Below are 25,145 nucleotides of genomic sequence, written 5' to 3'. Positions count from 1 at the left end.
TTTCCCAATAGCGCTTTACTGAGTTTTAGAAGGGGTGATCGCGTCGCGGTAAAAACGATGTCACGCAATTCAACAAATTTCACGCAAATATCAGTCTTTAAGATCCAAAGTAATGAAGACAACGAAAAAGTGATAGTAGAACTAGATTCGGCACTAAAAATCACATGGAGATGCCAAGTTTCATTCATATGCTCCAATTCATTACTGACTTATGAACAGTTTTTCCTCAAAATACATCAAAACATGTCCCACATTTTGGCGATTTTTTCCTATATGAAGGTCCTCCAACATTTTGCAAACAAAAATCCCAATAACTTTTTTATTTATCAATGGATTTTTAAAATTTAAAAACCACAGTTCTTAGAATTTACTCTAGTTTCATTTAAGCCCATTTTTAAGCAATTTGGATGAAAATTTAATTTTTCATTGTCATTGCTAGTAAACCTATCTCAAGTCCCATCTTTTGTCAAAATAGTATCAGTATCGCAGAACTGGAATATTTGAAAACCAAGTCCAAAGTGGTTAGCAAGTTTATTTTTGCCGGTCGCGATCGTGGTATTATATTCGTTCAGCTTCTCCCGGTCTGGAGAGTACGTTTCACTTTCACGCGAATAGGCAGCTATGGCGGCAGGCGGAAGCGTATGTGACACCGAGGCTCGATCGGGAAAATCAAGATCTACTTTCGCTTTCGTTACCATTGAGTAGTTTGCCAGCAGTTGTCTAATAACGCAACTTTTGTAACATGCAGGTTGTGCAGTATAAACGCAAGGTCGCTGTGCAAATAAAATTTAATCAATGCTCAGACTTGCCTCTGTGCTGTCACTTGTGGAAAAAAAAAGAAAAGAAAATACAAGCGTAGTCCGATTTTTAGATTGTCTGGCTCGCCATCGTGACCGGTCACTGAACTGCGCGCATTCGTGTCATAAATAAATGCGGCATCGTGTGAGCAAAGATCGTCTTTGGTGGGAGTAACGGCCTTGCGAAGTATAGGACTACGGAATAGGGGAGGAGATTATTGATTTTTTGGGGGTTTAAGATATGTGATGGCAACACCAGAGGACAAAAACTTGGAAGCACATTTCAAAATTTTGATTAGAGCTTTCTGCAAAGCGCGCGTTGGTGCAGGCCGTGTGCGGAATCGGGACCCTTCAAACTTTGCAAGTCTGTGTTATTGAAATAAAGTGTTCGCCTTTCATTGGATGGGTGATAGTAAATTATACCTAGCCTACAGTGTATGTTGTGGCTTTCTGATCAAGACTTGTAGATTTTCAGTGTCACTACATCTTGCCCTACCACAGCTATTACAACTCTCACAGTGCATGGGTCTACTTGAGTCATTCAAGTTATCGCTTTTCTCTGAGTTTGAGCAATAATTTGAGTCTGTCAGTTCATGATATGAATCATGACACCCAGACTGGTTCTTGGTTGTCGAAATTTTTGTTCTAGGCTCTTCTGAACTCTCAAAGCAGGATTTATTTTTTGCATGATAATGAGAGGAAAATATTAGCGGTATGATAGACTGAAATATTTAAGTCAAACAAGACCCCAGTACGACACTGAACACTGACATGTTGTTGACTGGATACATGTATACTGTACGTGTATGTGCTCCCTTTTTCGAGCTGGTGAGCTAGTAATTTTTTTTCAGGAAATATTGCTGAACCCCTTTAACATTTGACTGTTACTAGTCGGTCGGTCGGTCGTGGGGAATACACATTTTCCCCTGAAAATACACATTTTCATATTTCCCAATACTCATTTCGTAGCAATGACCACGAAAATCCTTTTTTTGCCATAAAGTGTTGGCAATTAGGTGCATTTTGTAGCTTTATCTTCACAGAGCATGGAACTTTTTGAATTTTTGAAATCCATCAATAAACAAAAAAGTTACGGATTTTTTAATCAATTAATTTCTGGTACACTTTTATATAATGAAAAAACCCCAAAATATGGGACGTTCTTTGGTGAGTTTTCAGACAATATTCGTCAGAACTCGCTCATTTCTCGGAGTATTTAAAAGAAACTTGGCAACACAGTACATTTTCTAGTGCAGAATCTAGTCCTGCTTTCAGATTTTTCATAGCTATCCTATTCTTTGAGTTATGAAGACGTTTATGGGTAAAAATGTGGCCGTTTTCAGTGCGTTTTGAGACAAAATTTGTCATAGCTCGCCTATTTCTTGGAATATGTAAATGAAACTTGGCAGTCTAGTACATTTTTTAATGCAGAATCTAGTCATGCAGTCAGATTTTTAATATCTGTCATACTTTTTGAGTTGTAAAGACATTAACAGGTAAAAAAAGTGGCGTTCTTTACAGATTTACAAAGATTATCAGTCATATGTTCTCACAAAGTCATGATATTTGAATGAAACTTGGCAACATAAAAGGTTCCTCTTTGCCAAGCAATGCTCTGGATCAATAATGTTTGTCACAAAAAAGTAAGTAGAGAGCTACTAATAAATCCAGTTCTGTACTAGTAAAAGCATGCATACTTTGTTATAGAGACAATACGATCGTCTCTGTGTATATCCATTGTTGGGCCGTGTCCTATTATGTGGTAGATTAAGATGCGTTCAGATAATATAGGTTACACGTCATGGGAATATTTCGCATGTGTAGGCTACAACTCATACAATAAATGTAACAAATTTACACCCCCCCCCCCCCCCCCCCTTCTCTCTCTTTCTGTCTCTCTCTCGCGCGCGCGCGCACACACACACACATGCACGCGCGCGCACTCACGCACGCACGCACGTGTGAACGATAACAATGTATAAACGGGACTATCTTCCCAGACTGGACTAAATAAGTACCATACTCTTTAATAACAATCTTAATGCCTCACTTTTTCAAACAGAGCACACAGGACGAGTCCAAGTGTGTGCTTTCCCCAGAGGGGGGAATAGGCTTTCATAACGCAAACACAATGCCATACCACTTCTCAAGATGTTTGCTTTTCTATTTCTATTCTTCTGTCATGCAATCAAGCAAATAAAAATGACTACATCTATTGTATTGTGACTAAAATGCAACAAAAACGCAAGTTATCAAGGCCCCCGTTTAGTTTTCAAGTATCCTTCCCCCCCTTTCCATTTCACATAAGCGGGGCCTCGTTTGTAGCGCCCGAGGCGACAGATGGCTGATGACGTCACTCAGTGGAAATTTCCAGGCCGTCGGCCGTTCACCCAGCACGCGCAAATGGCTATGTCGCTTTTTCCCTTAGTTACTCCCACATTTTTAAAGATTACGCCAAAACCGCTAAACACAGAAGCATGAAATTTTAAGGGAATAAAGAAAAATGGTGTACAACGTATCAGTCAGTTTGACAAATCACAGCTCCGAAAAACCTTCAAAGCGCACCACATCAACCACTTTCGCAAACGTTTTCGACTGCTTCTAGTATGGGTACAATGTTGTCAAACTGCATACTACGAGATTGACCTCTTTTCTGATTGGCTGCCAAGTTTCATTCATATCCATCCACGAGAAGCGGCGTGAGAGCGAGTTGAAGACAACAACCTTTGGGCGTTAGTGCATCCCATGAAACACCCTCACTGCGGGGGCCAAAAATCGGCAGAACAAAACGCGCTCGGTGGGCATTGCTACATTTCGGTCTTCTGTTGTTGGCATCTCTGCTCTATTGTTTCCATTTCTTACTTTTTCTCAGCATTAAATTACCATTATTGTGTCGATGTGCTTCTCTTTACTCACACAGATTTCTTAGGGTGTGGTATAAACAGTCTGAAAAAGTAGAGTTCATAGGAGGCTATTGGAATGTCAGGTTATATTCAGTGCTTGTTCTGTGATGAAAATGGTATATTCCAGTTCTGCTGCTGAAAGTTGTGAATGATTGCTTTCTCTGAGAAATGAGCACACAAAGAAGTCTAGGATGTATTGAGTTTTTTTAGTTGGGGTAGTTAAGATAAGATAAGATAAGATACATCTTGGCTAATTGATTTGGTGTTTCACCATGTGTGCACACACACACACAGTTATTGTGATATAGAATCCAGTCTTCATACTCTAAAGTATTGAATAAAGGGGGTGGGGGGTGGACAAGTCATCCCTGTACAAGTAAGAACAAATCTGTTTTACTTATCCTTCGGTGAATACAAGAGATCATGAAATGTGGGTGATATTAGTAAGCTACTGTGGCAATTTTTCCCATTTAGGAACCAACCAGTTTCATTAGAAAAATATAAACCAATGTGCAAAAGTTTTTAAAATGCACAAAATTGAAGTAGCCAACCCGGTACTGGTACTAATACTGAGGGTAATTTGCCGTTTGCAAAAAAAAAAAAAGAAAGTTTCATTCAGATATCTAGATTCTAGATATGTTTCACATGATCGTCGGTCGTGGCAAGCTGGAAAATAGTAAACGGGGGGTGTGGAATAAGGAGCGAGGAGTTCGCAAAAAAATGAAAATTAATTGGGGGGTGAGGCTTATTTGATACCTTAGAGAAGTGAAATGTACGAAAGTTTTGATTTCCCAATCTACAGTTTGCATTTTCTTTTCTCTTTTCTGACATAGGGTGCTGCCACTGCTAACGACAAGCTGCCGACGCTGGATGCCTTCAAGAAGGCGCAGACTGTCAAGGTCAACCCTGACAAGCCTCAGGAGCAGGCCCGCTTCCTAGTGCTGGAGGTAAGCATGGTTGTGGGACAGTTTGCCTTCAGAAGCTGAACCGCAAATTTTTTATTGTGGCAGACTTTTATGGGTAGCACTGGGTTATTTAACACTTTGCCATCACAAAGCTTATGATAGCTTAGTAACAACCCTGCTATCAAAGGCAAAGGCATTTTAGGGAAAATCCAAAGAACCCGGGGGGGGGGGGTAAACATCAAGATGGGTGAGATATGACGACAAAGTTTTCAAAGATTTCATATTTAGTAGATTATTTCCTCAATTATGTGATGTAGCAATGACAATGAAAAATTAAATTTTCATCCAAATTGCTTAAAAATGGACTTAAATGAAAATAAAGTAAATTCTAAGAACTATGGTTTTAAAAAATTAAAAATCCATTGATAAATAAAAAAGTTATTGGGATTTTTGTTTGCAAAATGTTGGAGGACCTTCATATAGGAAAAAATCGCCAAAATGTGGGACATGTTTTGATGTATTTTGAGGAAAAACTGTTCATAAGTCAGTAATGAATTGGAGCATATGAATGAAACTTGGCAACTCCATGTGATTTTTAGTGCCGAATCTAGTTCTGCTATCACTTTTTCGATGTCTTCATTACTTTGGATCCTAAAGACTGATATTTGCGTGAAATTTGTTGAATTGCGTGACATCGTTTTTACCGCGACGCGATCACCCCTTCTAAAACTCAGTAAAGCGCTATCGGGAAAACCCGCGATGTAGTCATCGGTGACCCATTTGGTTATAGGCAGCCAATCACATGCCGCCTAGCGATCACGCGCCTCTTGCGTGCCGGCACCTCGCGTTTGGAATGTGCTATCAAGTTTCTAGATCTAGGGTTTTATCAATGGGTGGGTGGTAATTTTAAGTTGGTACGGAAAATCTACTAAACGCAGAGATCTGAAATTTTACATAGACCTGCATGTTTGCCGACAATCGTCTGAATTCCGACAATTGTGACCCGACCCGTGAGCGTGCCGATGCTATCGCTAGGCCCACCTATATCAGTCAACGTGCATTGTGCGAGGCCTGGCCGGCTCCCATCGCCCCCTTTTTCTCCCGTCGGCACTTTCGTTTTCGTGCCGACGTCGGCGTTTCCGACATAATTGTCGGAACCTGAGTAGAAATGCGAATGCGAAAAAGGACGACGACCTAAATAAATTATCTACTTTCAGTTTCGTGCTCAAGCGGCCATTTTGAATTTCGTTTGATGACTAATTCAATTGTTCAGAATCAGATCGTGTGGATTCATTCTTGTTCCGACTTGCTTGTTCTAATAGAATCTAGATTTCTAGATCTAGATTTAGATTTATATAGATCAGTATAGATCTAGATCTCAATGGAGAATTCATTTCCAATTCTATTGTGTCAAACCCTATCAAAGGTTGTGCTGTAATATTAATGTTGGTAAAAAGCATTTCATCAGGTGCGTGAATTATTTATTTATTTAAATTAAGAATCTAGATCTAGATCTAGGTTTTGTAGATCTAGATCTAGACTCAGCCTTAGCTGAGTCCCTCTGTTCGGAATCGGATGCGGATTTCTAGTTGCCTATTCCTATTCACTTGTTCTACAAGATCTAGATCTAATCTAGAGATTTGTTTAGATTACTAGATCTAGATCTATATTAGACTAGATCTAGATCTATATGGAGGATTCATATATTCCAATTCTTTTTTATGTATTATTATTGTATCAAACCCTATTATTATAGCAATGTAGATATAGGCCATATTATGCTCCTTGTTTGTTTTGGAGTGTGGTTTTTTAATTTTTAAATTTTTGGACTTGTGCTGGCCTTTTTACATGAGGCCCGTTGTTGTAGGTTCTTTTTTGGGGTAGGCCAAGGGGTAGGGTTAGGACTCTTCTTTATTGTGTTTGTTTGGGTGGTCGCTCGTTACTCGGAAGTCCTTCCTATGACACCCACAATAAGCTCTTGAGGGGGGGGGGCGCAAAATTTTCAGACAATCTGGTTGAGGCTCACATGCAGGTCTATTTTACAGCAATAAAGAAGACATGTGGGGCGCTTGTGTGGTCGGCGATCAACCCGCAGCTCCGCTTAGTTTTCGAACCGCAGAGGAAATTCGCACAAACACGGCAATATCTCCGGTTCTAGTAATCGTTCGGGATTGTACGCTGGCATGTCGTTAGTTTAACCTTTCCTCTGGTTGGTTGCCGAGTTTCATTTATTTTCGTCCAGGAGTTTTCCCGTAACTAAACTTAGAAGAGAGTCACTTCTGATTCCGAGCGGCCCAAAAAATACCCCTCGCGCGGAGGCCGATTTCCGGCACAAGGCGCAGCGGGCAATTGGCATTGCTATGTGATGTAATGACAATTTTTAAAACATGTAATGACCCTTTGTTTGACATATCTAGATGGGGGGGGGGGGGGGGGGGTTAGTGTTTTGTGTATTATTGTAACTATGTTGGACTTCAGTTTATGAGGGAACTTAACTTTTTTAAATGTTACATTGTTCTTATTGTGAATGTAAATGTCCTTGTCAGGCTTTGTTTTAGAAATGTTGTATACCGTGTAATGGTAATGGTCATTCTGTGCTGCAGAGAAGAGCAAAAACATAGGAGAGGGTAGGCCTACTTGAAGTTGAAATTTTGGACCAGGAAGAATTTTCATGAAACACGTTTCATTGTTGTATGGTAGTTCTCGGTTTTCCTGTCGACCTAAGGCACACAATTAAATGCTTAGTTTTGAAATACTGGAAAGATGCGTTAAAAGTTTTGGGTTGCTTTTGTTTTAGTAAGAGTTTTGGGGTGCATTGATTTAGTCAATTGTATGCTGGGAATCAGTCATTGCCGTTCTTTGCAATGGACACGCTTCTATGAATGACATTATTCTTCAGTTTTTGTATCAACTGTTTTTCTTTTGTTTATTTCAGGCTGAGAAAGAACTTGTTCTTCTCAATCAGGTACTTAGACCCTTTTTTAAATTTCCATTTTTGTGTGGCTTGTTGAGAAAAACGCTTTTTTAATGCTTGCTACTGATTTGGCTTCACGAGACTTTGCTTTTTGTCCTCTACATATTTAAGGCAGAACAAGTAAATTGTCAAGTTGTTGCTTGCCTTTGATGTCGCATTAAATGACCATTATCACATCTGTAAAGTCTAAAGGGTTTTTACTTTGATAGAACTTTAAGAGAACTTTAGACATTTAAATAATCTTCAGTGCAGATCTAAAGGGTTTTGCTTTTATTTTGATCGTTCTGGGGTTTGATTTGTCTTTGTATTTTGAACTTCTTATTGTGGAAGTGAGAATTTTTGAAGGAACTTTGTTTCCATGGTATGTAACTTATCATGAGTGGTGTGAAAATGAATATGTATTCGCAATATTTATTTGACTTATCATAAATCACTTGAAAATACTAGTTTAAATTGCAATATAATATGTGTGCCACTTGTAGTGAATGATGTGAAAATACTGGGCATTTATTTGCAATATACACATTGACTTGCGATGGTCTTCTACTGGGGTACTGGAGACTTCTTTTCCCGTAATTTTTTTTTAAAATAATTTTTTTTTAGGGAGAACTTATTGGTGGAAGAATGGTTGGCAGGTCTGCTGAAAGACAATTGTGCTTAGGTGTTGTTTGATTTTAAGAAAACAACTTTTAGCTACGATTTCTGGTCAACTAAGGAAATTTGATGTTTTTCGCAGAGCCAGAGAAATTTGTTGGTGCCGACCCCTCAGCTGCGTACGGGTCTGCTGAACCGTATTGTCCCTCCTGAAGATTCGAACAAGGAGCAACTGAGACATTGCTGTACTTCTCAGGTAATGTGCTTTCATTTATGTACTTTGTGTGTGTGGGTAACTTGTTCAGGAGTTTTTTTGGGGGTTTTTTTCTCCTCACCCTGTGTGCTTGTGAGGACTGAGACATTTTTTGATGAATGCTCTTTTTTTCCTATCAAACATCTGTTGTCCTTTTTTGTGTTTGTCACTCTTGTAACACCTCTTATCTTTGGCACTTATATGACCTTATTATGTTGCAAGTGCCGTAAAACTCTTACTACAACAAAACATATCTCTTCCCTTGTCTTACTTTGTATGGTACTCTCTCGTCACACCTCTTATCTTATGCACTTTATACGTGACCTTATTATGTTTCAAGTGTCGTAAAACTGCTAGCTAAACCTAAACCAGTACTGAGAGAGCTCTGTTGTATGTTAAGGAAAATTAAACGTGTCCCTTTTTCCTCTGTCTCCCCAGGGCGTGAAGGAGAACAGTAAAGAGATTGGTCTGGAGGACAAGGTCAAGATAGATCTGGTTGTGGTGGGCAGCGTGGCCGTGTCCAGGAACGGTAAGTGCTTGGATCCCGCCCGGTTTTGTTTGTTGTCGGTTGTTGGTTTTTTTTTGGGGTGTGGGGGGGTTGTTGTATTTTTAACTGACATTTTGAGGTGTGTGGTGGACAGGCTTAGGGAGCAAGAGATTCAGTAATAATTTCTCAGTTGCCCCTGTCTGTGACCCTGAGGTGCTCCTTCCTTCCTGTAACTTTAGTTTCTGAGGTTGTGGGTGGTTGGCACTCTGGTGGGATTTGCTCCTTTCCACAACCAACGTTCAGGTTCCTTATATGGGTGGTTGACGAGTGTTCTGGTGTGGTTTGCTTCTTCTTTCCTATCAAACATCTATCGTCCTTATCTCCCATTCTTCTTTTTTATGTTTGTTACTCTCTTGTAACACTTCTAATCTTCTGGCGCTCTTAGACCTTATGCAATTGCGAGTGCTGTAAAACCTCTACTGAAAAAAGGGGTCTTTATATCTCCTCCTCCTTTTCTTTGTATGTTACTCTCTAGCAACACCTCAAATCTTCAGCACTAATCTGACCTATCTTTCTCGCAAGTGTGGTAAAACTTTCACTAAAACGTACAAGTGCCAAGATTTTTGTGGCTTTAGATGCTGCTTGTTGTGGGGTTCTAAAATGTTGAAAGTGTGAACAGTTGGGTCCTTTCATGGCCAGCTGCTCCGTGCGATTTAGTTTCATCATTGGGGGAGGGGGGGGTGCATTTACTTTGTCATTGCTTGCTGTTTGTTAATGGTATGTTATTTGCTGAAAACTTATTTCTCCTTTATATGATAAGAAATAAATATGAGGTTGATTTTTTCTTCTCTAGGATATCGAATTGGCAAGGGCAAGGGCTTTGCTGATTTGGAATATGCCATGATGAGAACCATGGGGGCCATAGACGCTAATACCCTCGTGGTGACCACAGTTCACGATTCGCAAGTTGTGGATATTCCGGAAGAGTTGGTGAGTCTAAGATATGAAGAAGAAGCTGTTGAAAGTAGTATTGATTTTGATGATAGAAATGCAAGTGATGTGGAGGGGAGGTTCTTGTTGAGACAATAGATACAGAGATGAAAGTTGAATTTAGTCTCCTAAGCCAGATACTTCAAGAAGGCTCTATAATGTGTGGGTGATAGATGAAGATGTGAGAGTGGGTCAAAATGTGGTACAACTTAACCTCTGGCCTTTATCTGCTACTCAGGTGGAGGAGCATGATATTACGGTGGACTTCATCCTGACCCCAACGGAACTCATTGAGACGGGCTGCAAGAGGCCCAAGCCTGAAGGAGTCATCTGGAGCCATCTAGATGTCAACAAGTTCTATCAGGTGTGTGTGTGTGTGATCTTTTTGTCAGAGTGCTTCTTCGAAGCCGGGGCCTAAGTGCTCCAAATCAAAAAGTAAAAATTCATAATGGCGGTCCTGCAATGGAATGCCGGCGGAATCCGACCTTCCATTGCAGAATTGCAACATTTACAGGCCACACTGTGCCCACGGGTGGCCTGTATTCAAGAAACAAAATTCGCCCCGGCTTCAACCATAGACCTAAGAGGATTTACTGCGTACCATCACATTCACACGGAGAACCAGATTGCTTCCGGTGGTACCACCATCTACACCGACAACCACACACTCCACAGACAAGTACATCTTAAGACGACCCTCCAGGCTATTGCCGTACGGGTCACCCTGCACAGACCAATCACGATCTGCTCAGTTTACATCCCACCAACTTACCCCCTCAAAATAACCCAACTAAATTACTTAAAATCTCAGCTCCCAAAACCTTTTATTTTGCTAGGTGAATTCAATGCCCACAGCCCCCTTTGGGGAGACAAACCTATAGACCAGAAAGGAAAAATAATAGAAAACTTTTTATTTCAAAATAACATCTGTCTCTTAAATGATAAATCCCCAACTTACAGAAACAGAGCCACTTATGGCAGTTCATCCCTTGACCTCACCTTTTGTACCCCTGACCTAGTCCCAGATCTTGAGTGGTCTGTGGTGGATGACCGTACGGACCATTTCCCAATTCTCCTAAAAAACAATAGCCTCCAAAACGACCCGATCCCAGAACGCTTCAACTTCAAAAAAGCCGACTGGGACGGGTTTGCCAATCAATGTTCCAAGATTCTTAATCCCAATTTTGACCACAACTACAATAAATTCCACGAAAAGCTCTTAGAAATATGCCACAATCACATTCCAAAAACAAAAACAAAACCCCGGAGGAACAAGATCTGGTTCTCTTGGGAATGTGAGGACGCAATAAAGAAAAAGAAGGCAGCGTATCGAAGAGCCGTCAACAACACCACCATAGAAAACAAGATAATTTATTTAAAGGCTCGAGCTGAGGCACGTAGATGCCTCAGGGAGAGCAAAAGACAATCATTCCAAAAATACATCTCCAAAATCAACAGCCAGACACCACTCAATCAAGTTTTCCAAATTGCTAAAAAATTCTTAGGTAGACGCACAGACACCATTCGGCACGTCCAGAGGCCGGATGGAACAACAGCTGAAACACAAGTAGACATTGCAAACACAATAGCTACATCTCTAGCCAAAAACTCATCCCAAGCAAACTACAACACCACTTTTCAAAACGTCAAAACTAACAGAGAAAAACACCTAAACTTCCACTCAAACAACACTGAAACCTACAACGCAGACTTCACAATAGACGAATTAACATCGTGCATCTCGGACCTGGGCGATACAGCCCCGGGACCGGATGACATCCACAACAAGATCATTAGACACTTACCCTCAGAAACACTCACACTTCTATTATACATATACAACGACATGTGGCGGTCGCACTCCTTTCCGGAGTCTTGGCGTCTCGCCACTGTCATTCCAATACCCAAACCTAACAAAGACCACACACACCCATCCAATTACAGACCTATAGCCCTAACGAGCTGTCTCTGCAAACTGATTGAAAAAATGATTCACAGGCGACTCATGTGGTTTCTGGAAACGACGGGCTCGCTGAGCGGTCTCCAGTGCGGATTCAGGAAAACTCGATCCACTCTGGATCACCTGGTCCGCCTGGAGACCTTTATACGCGAGACGTTCGCTGAAAGAGGCCACATGATCACCATCTTTTTTGACCTTGAAAAAGCCTTCGACACAACCTGGAAGTACGGCATTCTTCGAGACCTGCACGCACTCGGCATACGAGGTCACCTCCCTGCCTTCATTGGCAACTTCCTGAAGAACCGTTCCTTCCAGGTTCGTGTCGGATCCTCCCTTTCAGACCCCCACCAACAGGAGGAAGGAGTCCCCCAGGGGAGCATCCTTTCTCCTCTCCTATTTGAAATTAAAATAAACTCCATAGTGAAAACCCTCCAGAACAGCATAGACAGCTCGTTATACGTTGACGACTTCTTGATATGCTGCCGATCGAAAAATCCTCATTTGAGATCTATGGAAAGGCAGCTGCAAACGCAGCTGCAAAAACTTGAAACGTGGGCAAACAACAACGGTTTCAAGTTCTCCCCGTCAAAGACGGTTGCAGTACACTTCTGCCGAACAGGCAGACGTGTGCTGCAGCCGGATTTGACACTATACGGGGAAAGGATTCCCGTCCAGGACCAAGCTCGTTTCCTCGACGTCATTTTAGACAAAAAACTTACATTCATACCACACATCAAAGACCTTCGTGTGAGGTGCCAGAAAGCGTTAAACGCTTTGAAAATTCTATCAAATCCGGAGTGGGGCGGGGACTCAAAACACCTTCTCCACTTGTACATCTCCCTTGTCCGGTCCAGGCTTGACTACGGCTGTCAAGTCTACGGATCGGCAAAACCACACGTCTTAAAAATACTAGATCCAATACAGAACCAAGGACTCCGCCTCGCTCTGGGGGCTTTCCGCACTTCTCCGGTGGAGAGCCTCCAGGCCGAGGCCAACATTCCACCACTCTCACTCAGACGCACACAACTCTCACTACAATACGCAGTTAAACAGAGCTCAACACCGGAAAATCCAGCGCACAACAGCATTTTTCAAACAAATCCAGAAACCAGAAACAGATTCCAAAACAACGAAAAACTCATCAAACCTTTCGGCCTCAGAATCCTTGAGGACCTCAAAAACTTACACTTTTCCAAACAAGACATCCAACAAATTCTTTTCCCCGACCTCCCTCCGTGGCACCTCACCAAGGCAAAAGTAGATTTACAGCTGACCACACACAACAAAGAAAGCACAAACACCAAAACTTTTCAAGCAGAATACAAAAAACTAATAGATAAATACCCCGGTGCGGAGCTCATCTTCACGGATGGCTCCAAAAAAGACAATGAAGTGGGCGCCGCAGCCCTATCTCCCAACAATACACACCAGAGGAGACTCCATCCTGAAGCCTCCATTTTCACTGCAGAGGCCACTGCCATTGACATGGCACTGGACTCTGTAGAAAATTCCCCTAACAAATCTTTCCTTATCCTTTCTGACTCTCTGTCTTGCATCACCTCACTCACAAACTACACACTCCTACACCCAAAAATAGTTAGGCTACAACAGAAAATCCATACACTATCCGAAACAGGAATAAACATCATGTTCGCTTGGATACCCAGCCATGTGGGCATCCGAGGAAACGAGCAGGTAGACGACCTGGCGAAGAAAGCTTCATCCCTTCTGCTGGGATCAACGACAAACACTCTCCCACAGACTGACTTTAGAAATAAAGTAAAAAAGTACACCTCCAGTCTGTGGGAGAGCCACTGGGAAAACCAGAAAAATAATAAATTATATGAAATTAAACCCAAACTAGAACAGCGAAATCCTTCGGATCTCTCCAGAAGAGACGAAGTCATTTTTACTCGATTGCGCATCGGACACACGGGGCCCTGACCCACAAATACCTCCTACAGGGAGATGAGAAGCCGTTCTGGGTCGGATGCGACACAGATTTTACCATTAGACACATTTTAACAGAATGTCTAGACTTTGGAGAGATCCGAAGGAAATATTATAAATGCAAGAAATTGCAGGATATTTTTTCCGTCGTTGTTCCCAGCAGAATTTTAAATTTTATAAAGGCCATTGGCCTTTATGGCGAGTTGTAGAGTGAATTTGATATTATTAAAATTTTTTATTGTTACTTAAAAGTTGTTTTAGATCACAAATGTATTTACACCGAATTTGAATATTTTAACTTTTTAGCATTTTAAAGTAAATTAGTTACTAGTCGTGAAGTGAACTTTAGCAGAGATGAACAACTTGTGTTTCGCGCGCTCATACGACCTTAGCAGTTGCGAGCGCCGTAAAACCTTATACTATACGTACATACAGACATATTCAGTTATGTTACATTCTTCCTTTCTTCGTTTTCCCAGCTGTAAATGGTTCTTATTGTGTTAGTGTGCCTGTCATTTGCTCCAACTCAACACTGGCGGGTGCTCTGGTGTGGTCTGCTTCTTCGTCCCTATTAAACATCTACCGTCTTTATCTCCCCTCCTTTTTTGTGTTTGTTACTCCCTTGTAACACCTCTAATCTTCTGGCGCACGTATGACCTCATGCAGTTGCGAGCGCCATAAAACCTCTACTAAAACTAGACTAAAATGACTCAACACAGTCATTAGGGGCATTTGTTTTGTTTTCGAGGGGGGGGGGGGTTATTTTTTAACCTTTCTCTGTGGTATTTAGGTGTGTTGTGGACTATTGACGATCTTTCCTTCTATCCATCCTGTGTTTGCTGTTTGGTCCAGTTTTGTCTTTGGTTGTAGGTGGAGGGCACAAGTAGAACCTACGATCTCTCCTTTTTTGGGTGGCAGGTGCTCTAGTGTGGTTTGCTCCTTCTTTCCTATCAAATATCTATCTTCCTTATCTCTCCTCCTTTTTTGTGTATGTTACTCTCTTGTAACACATCTATTCTTCAGCACTTTTATGACCTTATTAGGTTGCAAGTGCCATAAAACTCTTACTAAAACTAAGGAAAATTTTTTTTTCTCAGATCCCAGTGTTGAGGCAGTTGCGTGACATTGAGCGCGAGGCCGGCAAGAACGTGATGCTGAAGGGACAGGAGAACGAGGAGGAGGATCCCCTGGATAACGAAGAGCCCCCAAGGCCACGTCGGTTCCGGCGCTTCGGCGGTGGAGGTAGCGGCTTCAGGGGTCGTGGAAGGCCCTTCAGGTGAGATTGGTGGTGGTGGTGGGTCATCTATCCTTGTGAGACTTTAGTGAGTGGGTGGTTGGGGGTTGCTCTGGTGTGGTTTTCTTCTTCTTTCCTATGAAACACCTTCTTTCTTTCTTTTTTTTTTTTTTTTTTTTTCCCTCTTACTCTCTTGTAACACCTCTAATCTTCTGACGCTCATATGACCGTGTGAGGTTGCTAGCGCCATAAAACCTCTACTAAAACTAAGGCTGTTCTGTCCAATTCCTTTACCCAAAAAAAATTCATTACTTTTTGTCTGAAGGTTGTTTGGTCATCCTTCGTCTTTTTTGTTTTGTTATTATTACTCTTGTAAGACTTTTAATCTTTAGCACCTTTATGACCGTATTGCGTTTCAAGTGCTGTAAAATCGAACTAAGGACAAAAACGAAATCATCAGTCTTCTTTTCATTGATTATTGTGGGTGCTCTGGTCTGGTTTGCTCCTTTTCTGTCATTGTAACACCTCTAATCATGGGCATTTATATGACCTTTTTGTGTTGCAAGTGTCGTAAAACTCTTACTAAAACTGAAGCTTACTGAAACAAAGCAGACTTGACTATTAAATAAATGAAATGTTCATTCTGTTGTCTTCAGGGGTTACAGACGAGGTGGCGGCAGACGCAGGAACACAGATGGGGGCGACGATAGCAACAAGGAGAACGCCGAGACTGGCGATGAGTCCGGGGCTGATGGCGAAGAGGGACGCGGTGGACGCCGCAGGAACTTCCGCAACAGACGCTACCGTCGTGGCGGGAAGAGGGTGTCCGAGTCTGAGCTCACCGACGATGGTGGCGAAGCGGGACAGGGCGACGGGGACGATAAGCCACATCAGCGCAGGTTGGTTTCAGGATGTTTGGTGCTCAGTTGGTGGGTGCTCTGGTGTGGTTTACTCCTTCTTTCCTGTCAAACATCTATCGTCCTCATCTCTCCTTTTCTCTGTATATAACTCTCAAGTAGTATCACCTAAAGTAGTATCACCTAATCTTTGATACTTGTATGACCCAATTGTGTTGCAAGTGCTATAAAACTTACTCAAACAAAATGATCCTCAATGTCTGTTGGGTTGTTGACGGGCAGTGGGTGGCTATTCCTCCTCCTTTCTATTTGCTTTTCTCTCTGTGAGTAGATGTAAATAGTGGGTGGTTGGCGGATGCTCTGGTGTGGTTTGCTCCTTCTTTCCTATCAAACGTCTTTCGTCCTATCTCCCCTTCTTCTTTTTTATGTTTGTTACTCTCTTGTAGCACCTCGAATCTTCTGGCGCTCATATGACCTTATGCAATTGCGAGGGCCGCAAAACCTCTACTAAAACAAACAAGATGTAGATAGGCTCTCTTGTGGAAGGATTTATTGTCGATAGTGCCTTAAAACATACACTTTAAAAAAATATATAAATTTGTTCTCTATTCCTGTGTGTGGTGCTTTGGTGTGGTTTGTTCCTTCTTTCCTACCAGATGTGAGTTAGCGCAGTGGAACCAGGGGCTCTTCTAATTTTAGAGAATTGAGAAATTAGTATTTTACTGACCTAATTGTGTTGCAAATGCTGTAAAAATTTATTAAACCAAGAAAAACCAAACCTGTTCTTATTTCTTCTTATCTGCTTTGTTTGAACCAGGTTCCAGAACAGAAGACGATTCCCACGCAGACGTCGCTTTGAGGGAGGTCGTGGAGGTCGCGACAACCGAGGAGGGGGGGATCACTCTGGCAGTGACGGGGAGCAGAAGACGTCTGGCGACGAGGATGGAGAACGCCGCCGCCCCCAGAGGCCTAGATTCCGCACCAACCCCGAGGCTGTGGTGTTTGTGGGCGCGCTGTCTCGCCGTCTGCGCGTGAGCGAGCTCAAGACGGAGCTGCGCAGCCAGAACGTGAACCCTCTGCGTCTGGTGTGGCACGGGGGCCGCGGCTTTGCCTTCTTGCACTTCCAGACGGTGGACTCGGCCAAGGAGGCTGTCGACACTCTGACGGGCAAAGAGCTGGACGGGAGAGAAATTAAGGTGAGTTTTTTTTCACTGGTATTTATGAGCTAACCGAGTGGTTGGTGGGTGCTCTGGTGTGATTTGCACCCTTTGCCCCCCACCCCACCCCCGCCAAACTTCTCTCTTCCTTATCTCTCCTCCTTCTTTTCTTTGTATGTTACACCGTAATAATGCCTCTAGTCTTTTGGCCCTTGTATGACCTAATTATGTTGCTAGTGCTGTAAAACTCTTACGAGAACTAAATGAACTGACTTTTGGGGTTCAGGTACAGCAGAATCTGTCGAAAATGGCAGAGAAAAGCTGACCGCGATGGACAAGCGGCCTGCGTTATGGTCACATACTAGACTTGACAAAGTCAACGTATAATTTAAAATCTGAAATCATAATTTATTACCATTAAAATTGCTCCTTTTTTCTTATCAAATATGTCGTCCTTATCCCTCATCTTCCTTTTTTGTGTCTGTTTCTTGTAACACCTCTCTAATCTTTGGCACTTATATGACCTTATTGTGTCACAAGTGCTGTAAAGCTCTTTCTAAAGCTAAAATATGTTTTGATTGGCGGCATTTTGTTGATACCCCAATTAGATTTTGAGGGGACAGGAATTTGAATTAAGCCACAAGTGGTTTGTGTCAAAGGAAGTGTTGTATTGCACTGTGTTGTTGGGATCAGCTTCCTGAATGGCTGGTATGTCGTGTTTGTTTCTGCAGGTGGAGATGGCGAACAACGACCGACCCCCTCGTCGTCGCGCCGGGGACTCGCGGGGAGACAAGGCCGACAGTTCCGCTGCCGAGGCCGTTGAGGCTGGGGACAGGTGAGCGGCGGGTGGTTGGCGGCTGCTCTGCTGTGGTTGGCTCCTTCTTTTCTATCAAGCGTCTGTCGTCCTACTCCCCCTTTTTTCTTTTGTGTGTTTTGTTACGCTCTTGTAACATTTTAATCTTATCGGCACTGATTGTAGCACCTCTAATCTTCTCAGCACTTATATGACCTTATTGTGTTACTACTATTGCTGTAAAACACTTAATAAAAAGGCGCATAAAACAGAGTTGCCAGTTTTGCGGCTAAGTCCAGCTTTTTAAAATCCTCCAGCCGAGATTGGCGGAGCCGGGACAATTTTTCCTGCCTGGTCGGCAAATTGTAACCCGACACTGGCTAGGCCTGAAGGAAGACCAGAACGGGTCGTTGGAACTCTGAAGCGTTTCCGGATGGGGCTAAGCATTATTCGTTAAAAAAAACAACAACCCGAATAAATAGGTGCCTAGTATTTTTTAAATTAGAATAAACAAAGCGAGAAACTAGGTACCTAGTATTGAAACAGGTTCTTAGTGAGAAACTAGGTACCTAGTATTGAAACAGGTTCTAAGTGAGAAACTAGGTACCTAGTATTGAAACAGGTTCTTAGTGAGAAACTAGGTACCTAGTATTGAAACAGGTTCTTAGTGAGAAACTAGGTACCTAGTATTGAAACAGGTTCTTAGTGAGAAACTAGGTACCTAGTATTGAAACAGGTTCTAAGTGAGAAACTAGGTACCTAGTATTGAAACAGGTTCTAAGTGAGAAACTAGGTACCTAGTATTGAAACAGGTTCTTAGTGAGAAACTAGGTACCTAGTATTGAAACAGGTTCTTAGTGAGAAACTAGGTACCTAGTATTGAAACAGGTTCTTAGTTAACAACTGAGTACCTAGTATTGAAACAGGTTCTTAGTTAACAACTGAGTACCTAGTATTGAAACAGGTTCTTAGTTAACAACTGAGTACCTAGTATTGAAACAGGTTCTTAGTTAACAACTGAGTACTTTGTTTTACACCAGAAACACCTGTCATTTGTTTACAGCCATACCTTCCCCCATACCTTCCCCCATCCATTACACACATCAATATGCAGTCATTGACCAGTTTGTTTGTTTTTTAAATAGTTTTTCTAATTGGCCTAGGCCAGTGTATTAAATATTTTGGCACATGCTAATATCTTATGTTTTTAATGAAATGCCACGCATATAATTTTAAACGGAAAAATGTTCAGTCTTTTTTGTCAGAACTGGCAACCCTGATCAAATATCAGGATGGAAGATAAAGTGATTCTAGATTGTCCTTATTGTTTGAGGAATCGCCTGTTGTCACCACTCAGTACATATTTCTCAATAGATTGTTTGCTTTTGCTCGTCAAAGATTGGATCACTGGTGGAACAGAGACTTCTTGGTTTGCTCATATTTGGTGCTGTGTTTTACATATAATTGGCAATATACATCTCCCTTTCTTTTTATGTTTGTTTTTCTCTTGTAACACCTCTAATCTTCTGGCGCTCATATGACATAGCTGCCACTTTCCCGCTAAATAGCGGAAACTCCGCTACATCTAGCTTTTCCCGCAACTTTCCTCCTTCCTCTGCTGGACCGCTCTTGGTCGCAAATTTCATACTTTTTTCCCCCGCGGAAAACACCGACCCGGGAGAGAGACGAAAACGCGGTTTGCGCATGTCCGCCCGTAGCTTTCTACTTCCGTTCTTCTAGGCCCAGCGCTAGTTTCACATTGTTTATTGTTGTGGAGCAACACAGTGTCGATCGGGCATCGGGACGTTAGCGCGCCGAGTTGTCATTGAAATTGGCGGAAATTCGAGAGAAATTGATTCAGAATGCAAAAATAAAAGGAGCTAGAATGAGAAAGAAGCAGCCGATGTGCGACTTGAAAAGTTCATTAGAAAATTGAACTAGATGTCTAGATCTAGCCGTTTTTTGCGAAAGAAATCGCGGCCCGCGGCACTCCTGTACAATTACAATTGCGGTCCCGTTTGTTTACATGACGGCTATTGGGGCTGCTGCGGAAGTGAATCTAGATCTAGATCTAGAAAATCTGTCTCTAGATCTAGATATAATCTAGATCTACACATATTGGCGCTTTTTCGGTAGTTCCCACCCCGCATTTGTTATTCGCTGGTTTTGGCCCCAAGAGTAGGGGGGTTTCAGGGGGGCTTGCCCCCCTGACATAATAAAAACAAGGTGGGGGGTTTCAGGGGGGGCATGCCCCCCTGAATTTTACCACAATTTAATGTTTTGCAGTTGTTAGGTTTGACATCTTAGCTTGCCGCGAATCAAACGTATATAGATCTAGATGTAGGTCAGGCTCTATCAAATAAGGGGGGTGGGAACTACCGAAAAAGCGCCCATATATTTAGATATCTAGATCTAGATTAGATAGCCTAGGCTAGGCTATAATTTTAATTCAGTTTAGTTCTCTGAATAAGAAACACACTACAGGGGCACTAGGTGCAAACGGGACCGCAATTGTACAGGAGTGCCTGCATCCTTGATCCGATACTGCTCTACGTCTATGTATGTACAAGTTTAAAGAGAAAGAAATCTTTTTATAAGACACCAGCTGGCAAAAAATCACTGGATTTTTAGTCACCAAGTCCAAACTGTCAAATTGACTCGAATGCTTGTTAGTCAACTTACTGCCTTTATGTTTGTTTGTTGTTGTTTTTTTCAAATACATTTTAATTCAGTTGCCTATGGTTAACAATATGACAGTTTCCCTTCCAAAACCATAGGCTAGATTTTCCAGTATATATTGCCTCTGGATCTCACTGGTTTCGGAGAGCGCGCGTACGCCTTCGCGTGAATTTCCTCCTTTTTTAAAATTTCTGAGTGGCAGCTATGATATGACCTTATGCAGTTGCGAGCGTCGTAAAACCTAAAAAGCACAGCAAGAAATAGAGTTGAACCTGTACAAATGTCCTGTTCCCATTTCCTCTCTTGTATACTTGTTACATAACAATGACACTGTGTAAGAAGACCACTTTTCTCCTCCATGATGGTAGGCTGTCCTAGACAGTTGTGGCTGTATTGTCTGCCTACCCATGATGATTCGCGATTTGTGGGTGGTTGGCGGGTGGTCAGGTGGGGATAGCTCCTTATATTCCCAATCAAACATTAATTATCTTAATCTCTCCTCTTTTTTTTCTTTGTATGCTGCTTTGTAGTAACACTTCTAATCTCCAGCGTGGGTGGTTGACGGGTGCTCTTGTGTGGTTTGCTCCTTCTTTCCTACCAAACATCTATCGTTCTGATCTCTCCACCTTTTTTTGTGTTTGTTACTCTCTCGTAACACCTCTAATCTTCGGCACTTATATTTCCTTATTGTGTTGCAAGTGCCGTAAAACTCTTACTAAAACTAATCTTCGGCACCTATGTGGCCTATTGAAAGTAAAAGTGGTTTTGTTTGTGTTGTCTTGTTTTCAGGTAGGAGTAAGCGACAAGAAAGGGATGTCGGGCGGCCTGGGGGCGTCCAGTAGTAGCTAAGCCCAGATCTCGCTGTTTCTTCTTGCTATTTTGTTGTACGAGATGACCAGGCCGCCCCAGGAGTCGTCTGCTCCTGCCCCTGATCCCTCGGCTCCTCCCGCGACCTCAGAGGACCGGAGAATGTTTGCAAGCGACCGACCAATTAGCCATAGACCTACTCGAGTAATGACATGGATATTGGTGGTAGCCTTTCGAGTTGTATTTGTTCGTATATAAAGCTATAAATGACGTATTCATTCAGTGGTTAATTCAGTTGACGTTTTCACTTTTTTTCTTGATGATGACTGTACAAAGAAGAAAAAAAAAGCCAAGAATTTGATTTAACCCTACCCAGCTTTGAGAAAGGATACAAAGATGCCTGAACTCGCCACTACTACTAATCACATTGTTGTCATTTCACCCATTGGCTTGTGAGCCGTCATGTGCATGAAGATTTACCAAGGGCTAATTTGGTAAGGTTGGTGACTTTTTCTCTGCAAGCATCTGGGCAATTCCTGCATACCAGTGAGGTGCAGTCTCGTGCAATTCCCCTCTGGCTTCTGTAGCAGCAAACCCCTGACGGAAAGGCACACACCAGCGACAGGGAGTCTAGCAAAATCTATAATCTACAAGGCAGCAGAATTTTCCTTTATTATATTTTTTCTTCCCCCCTCCTTTCCCCGCGAAATATATAACTAAGGTGGATGCGTAAAGGGAGTGATGAAGATTTGCTATGAGAAGCTCGAGTCGGTATGAATGTCATCACTGCACTTTGCATAGCATTGATTCTGTCACTATCCTACAAGTGCTGTGATGATATTTATTCTCTTGTTTGTTTGTTTTTTGGTTTTTTTTTTTTTTTTTTTTTTTTTTTTTTTTTTTTTTTTTAAATCTTTAAATGGCAGTTGTAGTTTGTGTAACCAATATTGATGCAGCACAGGAAAGATTCCTTATTTAATCTTTTGGTTTTGGGGCATTTAATTCACTGATGGCCAAGTATTTGTTTCAGGTTTCTAATGTAACCTTGTCCGACATAAACAAAAGATTGTTTTGAGAACATGGCAAAGACGACAGGGTATTTCTTCTTTTTTTTTTAACAAATCTACATTGGGTTATTTGACTTTGTAAATGTAATGTAAGAGCATAGATTCAACAATAACAAGAAAAGGTTAGTCCAATTATTTTACCTTGAAAGTTTGGAAATGCATGCTCTGTTGGATTTTTTTTAATGTTTCGGTTAGTCTGGGCTTACAGTAAGAGGATTCTTGAAGGTAACATTTGCTTGTGCCAAACGTTGGCCATCAGAGTGGGTTGGGTTTTTTTTCGGGGGGAGGGGGGTGTTTGTTTTTTTTAAACCTGAAAGGAAACGTGACAAAATGATGGGTTCAGTCTGTTGTTGATATTTCTGACTGATTTCATCTTTTGTACGAACATACGAAAAACAAAAAATTTCGACGTTGGCTATAATGTAACTTCTGTAAAATGTTGGTTGGACTGAACTGCTGTCTCAATAATTTTGGTGTATGCAAGTATTTGATTTTTATATCTCTCTGTATATTATTTATTTACTATTTTGTATTTATGAATTGAAATATTCTAGTGAGTGTGATACATGTTATCTCGTGTGTCATGCGTAATATTTGAGGTATTTATAAGAAAGACAGTTGATGCCTTGTAGATCTTTCTGAAAAGTACAGAGAATTGTCAAGTCAAATCTCATTTCCTTTCAGCTCTATGAATTAATTAAAGTTACCTTGTATAGTTCTATGAGATTACTTGTGCAATTTGTTGATATTTTCCCCAGTGTGCATATCATGTTTTTATTTTTATAGGCCATATTCATTACCTTACTCTTTAGTCCTGGAATTGCAAGATTGCCTTGAATCGCATTGTGAAAGTAATATCTTCTGCATGTGGAAAGCATGCATCATAGAAAAAGAAAGAAGCCCAACATCTTTGCCCTGGAATTTTTTTATTTAATTTTTTTTTCCCGTTTCATCATTTCCTGGCAGTTTTACTGTTTTGCCCCCATAGAATTGCGAGAGACAGGATTTTTTACCATCGCTTCTTCTGGAATCATGAATTTGATTTTGTGAAGAATGGAATTCCTTTTCCTCGATTGTAATTGAAGTCATCTTTGTGAGCAGGGGTTCCGTTATTTTTTTTTTTTTAATTTTGATTTTTGTTCCATCGAGTCCTCATTCTTTGTCATCTCATTTGACTTGTAGCCTAGATGGTGGGAAGCTGAGCTTTTCATTTTTTCGTTTGTTCCTAGAAGACCAAGTACTGTGGTCTCTGTACGGTTTGCACTGTAGCCAGACGGTACAGGGGACTTAAGGCATAGTTTGCTTGAGTAACGTTTTGCTTTGGACATGAGTTTGTTCCTCATCACTTATCACTTGCAGTTGATTTTTGTAGATGGTTTTGTTGTACGTGTATCTCCAACTGTTGTGCACAAACTGTAATATTCTCTGCTGTAAGAGAGAATGGGTTTCTTTTTTTCCCCCATGTATTTGTCCACCCACATGGTTGTAGCAGACTGGCAGACTGTTACGCCGTGCCTGTTGAAGGTTGTTTTGTTTTTTTATTTGAAATTGTTGTTGTTTTGTTTTTTGTTTGTTTTTTGTACTGAATCCCAGTAGATGTGTTCAGCAAGTCTGATAAGTGAAGTTTGTGGTGCGTTTTTCGAAGGGCGGATAGGTGCTTGGCGGTTTTTCACAAAATTTTTTTTTTCTTTATATCCCTCCCCACCCCTCTTGTTTTCTGTCGACTTGGCCATAGCATGAGAAGGTTTTGCTTCCTTCAAGGTAAATCATGGGACTCGTTCCTGATTTCTTCCCCCCAGCCCCCAACTTTTTGTTCTTCTAAAATACCGTACCTGTTTAGAAAATAAATGCAGTCGTCTCCTCTGTAAATGCATTGTTCTCCATCTATTTTTTTAGAACCTAAAAAAAAAAAAAAAAGAGAGAAGAAATAAACTCAGATCATTACATAAAAAAAATCACGAATTAAATTAAAATTAATTAAATTTTATAAATAAAAAAAAAAAGGGGGGGGTCCCCCCCCCCCCCCCCCCCCCCCCAGAGTAAGGGCTAAAGAGACTCCTGATTTGTGCTGTTGGTCCGTCAGACTGGCTGCACCATGTCGCAAATAGAGAGTTTGTCGTCCTCTTACTAAAATCTAGTATCTTCCTGAAGCACTTGTAGCATTAACTTTGGTTTGGTATATATAGATATATTTTATGTTATGGCCATTGCGATAAGATTTTCAAAAATCATTTTTCATCCTTTCTCGTTCTTTCTCTGTGTAGACTACCGGTGTTCTGGTGACAGGATTAGTGGTGTGTAGGAGATAGGGTCAGCGGTGGTGCAGTGTCTTAGCTTGTCCTTCCCCGCTTCCCTGTAGGAGGCTGATTGATCACAGACAAATGACATATAAAGCTTGTATTCAAACACCGTAGATGATAAGGGTATTGCTGAAAACTCTTGTTTCGTAGATATTGTTTCCTAGATATAATAGAACTACTATTAAAAAGAGAACCGATGCTTTCTTTCTCCCCCCAAACCTGTTAAGACTTATCTGAAATGGAATTGTAGTCTGGAGTGTCAGATATGTTCATGAATGCAGCACTTTACATGTATTGTTTGTTGATCGATTAATTAAACTTTGTATTGTTCCATGCCACACACTGTGTTCCTGTTGTATTGTTCCTTGCCACACACTGTGTTCTTGTTGTATTGTTCCATGCCACACACTGTGTTGGTGTTGTATTGTTCCATGCCAC

The 25,145-nt window shown here is 41.5% G+C and overlaps 1 protein-coding gene across 3 annotated transcripts in view; it reads left to right on the top strand.

Annotated features, from left to right (window-relative positions):
• LOC101863253 (methenyltetrahydrofolate synthase domain-containing protein) overlaps positions 1 to 23,299 on the top strand; it is a 33,751-nt gene extending 10,452 nt beyond the window's left edge. For 2 of the 3 annotated variants that reach the window (XM_005094959.3, XM_035968862.1), the window contains exons 4-14: positions 4,534 to 4,647; positions 7,541 to 7,570; positions 8,316 to 8,429; positions 8,865 to 8,955; positions 9,767 to 9,903; positions 10,142 to 10,267; positions 14,911 to 15,089; positions 15,704 to 15,946; positions 16,722 to 17,100; positions 17,793 to 17,896; positions 21,323 to 23,299. In XM_005094959.3, the coding sequence (XP_005095016.1) occupies positions 4,534 to 4,647; positions 7,541 to 7,570; positions 8,316 to 8,429; positions 8,865 to 8,955; positions 9,767 to 9,903; positions 10,142 to 10,267; positions 14,911 to 15,089; positions 15,704 to 15,946; positions 16,722 to 17,100; positions 17,793 to 17,896; positions 21,323 to 21,326 (1,521 nt within the window). In that variant the 3' untranslated portion in view covers positions 21,327 to 23,299. The remainder of the gene's footprint in view (positions 1 to 4,533; positions 4,648 to 7,540; positions 7,571 to 8,315; positions 8,430 to 8,864; positions 8,956 to 9,766; positions 9,904 to 10,141; positions 10,268 to 14,910; positions 15,090 to 15,703; positions 15,947 to 16,721; positions 17,101 to 17,792; positions 17,897 to 21,322) is intronic. The other variant, XM_013080597.2, reaches the window with a different exon arrangement.
• The last annotated feature ends 1,846 nt before the right edge of the window (positions 23,300 to 25,145 follow it).

Source organism: Aplysia californica, unplaced genomic scaffold, assembly GCF_000002075.1.
Source record: "Aplysia californica isolate F4 #8 unplaced genomic scaffold, AplCal3.0 scaffold00092, whole genome shotgun sequence".
Classification (NCBI taxonomy): domain Eukaryota; kingdom Metazoa; phylum Mollusca; class Gastropoda; order Aplysiida; family Aplysiidae; genus Aplysia; species Aplysia californica.
This window is presented reverse-complemented; position numbering and strand designations above follow the sequence as displayed.